Genomic DNA, 3,091 nt, shown 5'->3' on the forward strand with positions numbered 1-3,091 from the left:
GCATGATCTGCGAGGACAAAGCCACCGGACTCCATTACGGGATCATCACGTGCGAGGGGTGAGTGAGAGCGCGTTCGAGTTCGGAAACTCGAATCGCATCTCTTTCTTTCTTCCTTCTTTTGTTTCGAGTTTGTAAATTTATTTCTTTTTTTTTTTTTTATTCCATCGTTTTGAAATTCCTAAATTCGAGATCTCTTTCTTTCTTCCTTGTTTTGTTTCGAGTTTGCAAATTCGAGATTTCTATCTTTCAAATTTGTAAATTCGAGATTTCTTCCTTCCATCGTTTTGAATTCATAAATTTGAGATCGATTTCTTTCTTCCTTTCTTCCTTCGTTCCAAGTTTGTAAATTCGAGATCTCTTCCTTACTTCCTTCCTTTGTTCCAAGTTTGTAAATTCGAAATTTCTTCCTTCCATCGTTCTGAATTCGGAAGTTTAAGATTTCTTCTTTCCAAATTCATAAATTCCAGATTTCTTTCTTACTTCCTTCCAAATTTGTAAATTTGAGATTTCTTCCTTTCTTCCTTTCTTCCTTCCTTCGTTCCAAATTTGTAAATTCGAGATTTCTTCCTTCCATCGTTCTGAATTCATAAATTTGAGATTTTTCTTTCTTTCTTCTTTCCTTCGTTCCAAATTTGTAAATTCGAGATCTCTTCCTTTCTTCCTTCCTTTGTTCCAAGTTTGTAAATTCGAAATTTGTTCCTTCCATCGTTCTGAATTCGGAAGTTTAAGATTTCTTCTTTCCAAATTCATAAATTAGAGATCTCTTTCTTTCTTTTTTCTTTGTTCCAAATTTGTAAATTCGAGATTTCTTCCTTTCTTCCTTCCTTCGTTTCAAATTTGTAAATTCCAAATTTCTTCCTTCCATCGTTGTGAATTCGAAAGTTTAAGATTTCTTCTTTCCAAATTCATAAATTAGAGATCTCTTTCTTTCTTTTTTCTTTGTTCCAAATTTGTAAATTCGAGATCTCTTTCTTTCTTCTTTCCTTCGTTCCAAATTTGAAATCTCTTTTTTCCATCGTTCTGAATTAGAAAATTCAAGATTTCTTCTTTCCAAATTCGTAAATTCAAGATTTCTTTCTTTCTTCTTTCCTTCGTTCCAAATTTATAAATTCGAGATTTTTTATTCCATCTTTCCAAATTCATAAATTCGAGATCTCTTCTTTTCTTCGTTCCATCGTTTCGAATTAAAAAACTCGAGATCTCTTCATTTCTTCCATTTCTTCCTTCCATTTTAAATTCGAAAATTCAAGATTTCTTCTTTCCTTCGTTCCAAATTTATAAATTCTCTTCCTTCCATCCAAATTCAGAAATTCGAAATCTCTTCCTTCCTTCCTTCCTTTCTTCCAAATTCGGAAACTCGAGATCTCTTCTTTTCTTCGTTCCATCGTTTCGAATTAAAAAACTCGAGATCTCTTCTTTTTTTTTCTTCCGAATTCGGAAACTCGAAATCTCTTCCTTCCTTCCTTCCTTTCTTCCAAATTCGGAAACTCGAAATCTCTTCCTTCCTTCCTTCCTTTCTTCCAAATTCGGAAACTCGAGATCTCTTCTTTTCTTCGTTCCATCGTTTCGAATTAAAAAACTCGAGATCTCTTCTTTTTTTTCTTCCGAATTCGGAAACTCGAAATCTCTTCCTTCCATTTTAAATTCGAAAATTCAAGATCTCTTCTTTCCTTCGTTCCAAATTCATAAATTCGAAATCTCTTCCTTCCTTCCTTCCTTTCTTCCGAATTCGGAAACTCGAGATCTCTTCCTTCCTTCCTTCGTTCCACTGCTCGCGAAGAAAAGCCGCGACGATCGATCGATCGATCGGCGACGAGTCGGGGATTGCGGCTTTCGAGACGAAGGCGAACTCTCACCTTTGCCCGCTCTCTCCCGACTTTGCGCCCGCGTTCTGACGTACGGACGGAAATATATGCGGCCCGAGGTGTCTTCGAGGTTACCGCGTCACGGTTGAACTATGAATACAGCCAGAGATATCCTTCCCCGCACGCTATGCTATGCTTTCGAGCTCTTCGTCGCCTCTCCCCTTCCTCTTTTTCCCTTTGTAAATAGAAACATCTTTTCTACCTTCGAAGGGGAGAAGAAATAATTTCGGATAAATTTAAAACGACCGTTTCCTTTTTTCCTCTTTTTTTTTTTTTCCAAGTTTTCCAAGGTGGAGAGAAAAATGCTCTCGAAGCGTGGCTGATTGCTCCGTAAGATTACTACAGAGTGTCGTTACTCGGTTTCATGCTAGTTTGTTCAATGTCTGTTCGACCGATCCGAGAAATTAGTTGGAAAAACTCGACGAGTTTTCCCTTTGTGTACCCGCTAATTCTCCGCCTATGAATCTTTAATCGGTAGTTTCCCAGTATCGAGATACTACACTCTTTCTTCCCTCGAGAGATAAACTTTGGTTCTCTCGTTGGACAAAGAAAAAAGAAGAAGAAAAAAGAAAATTCTTGATAAAATCGTGTTCGAAAGAAAGAGAGAAAAATTTCGCCGAAACTTTTCGCGTGGCGGCGAACAAGGATGTTTCTCGTTGAAACGTGGTGAAACAGCGTGTGAAATTATGTATGCGCAGGTGTAAAGGTTTCTTCAAAAGAACTGTACAAAATAGGCGAGTGTACACATGCGTGGCGGAAGGTGGTTGCGAAATCACAAAGGCCCAGAGGAACAGGTGTCAGTACTGTCGTTTCAAAAAGTGCATTGAACAGGGTATGGTCCTTCAGGCGGTTCGAGAAGATCGGATGCCCGGGGGAAGAAATTCTGGTGCTGTGTATAACCTTTACAAGGTTGGTATCCGCATTTACCGTACACCCATGTTATCGAGAAAAAATTCGAGCTCCAAATCGATCCTAATTTTTTATCAATTTTATTTATATATATATTTATTATTATATTATAAACTTTATTATATTATAAACTTTTCGTAAATAATAATAGTTGAAAAATAACGTGTTCGAGCGTAATTAAACGTTAAAATAAGAAAAGATACGAGCTCGAAATTTTGGATCGATCTTAATTCTTTATCAATTTTATTTACATATATATATAATAATATATAAATTTATATATATATTATATATACATATTATATATAATATATAT

The 3,091-nt window shown here is 36.2% G+C and overlaps 1 protein-coding gene across 1 annotated transcript in view; it reads left to right on the top strand.

Annotated features, from left to right (window-relative positions):
• The window catches only part of LOC102675684 (hormone receptor 4-like), a 25,248-nt gene that overhangs the window by 13,991 nt on the left and 8,166 nt on the right, over positions 1 to 3,091 (top strand). Inside the window, exons 4-5 of the mRNA XM_031508728.1 lie at positions 3 to 58; positions 2,565 to 2,775. Of these exons, the coding sequence (XP_031364588.1) occupies positions 3 to 58; positions 2,565 to 2,775 (267 nt within the window). The remainder of the gene's footprint in view (positions 1 to 2; positions 59 to 2,564; positions 2,776 to 3,091) is intronic.

The sequence above is a fragment of the Apis dorsata genome, unplaced genomic scaffold (genome assembly GCF_000469605.1).
Source record: "Apis dorsata unplaced genomic scaffold, Apis dorsata 1.3 scaffold_98, whole genome shotgun sequence".
NCBI classification, from domain to species: domain Eukaryota; kingdom Metazoa; phylum Arthropoda; class Insecta; order Hymenoptera; family Apidae; genus Apis; species Apis dorsata.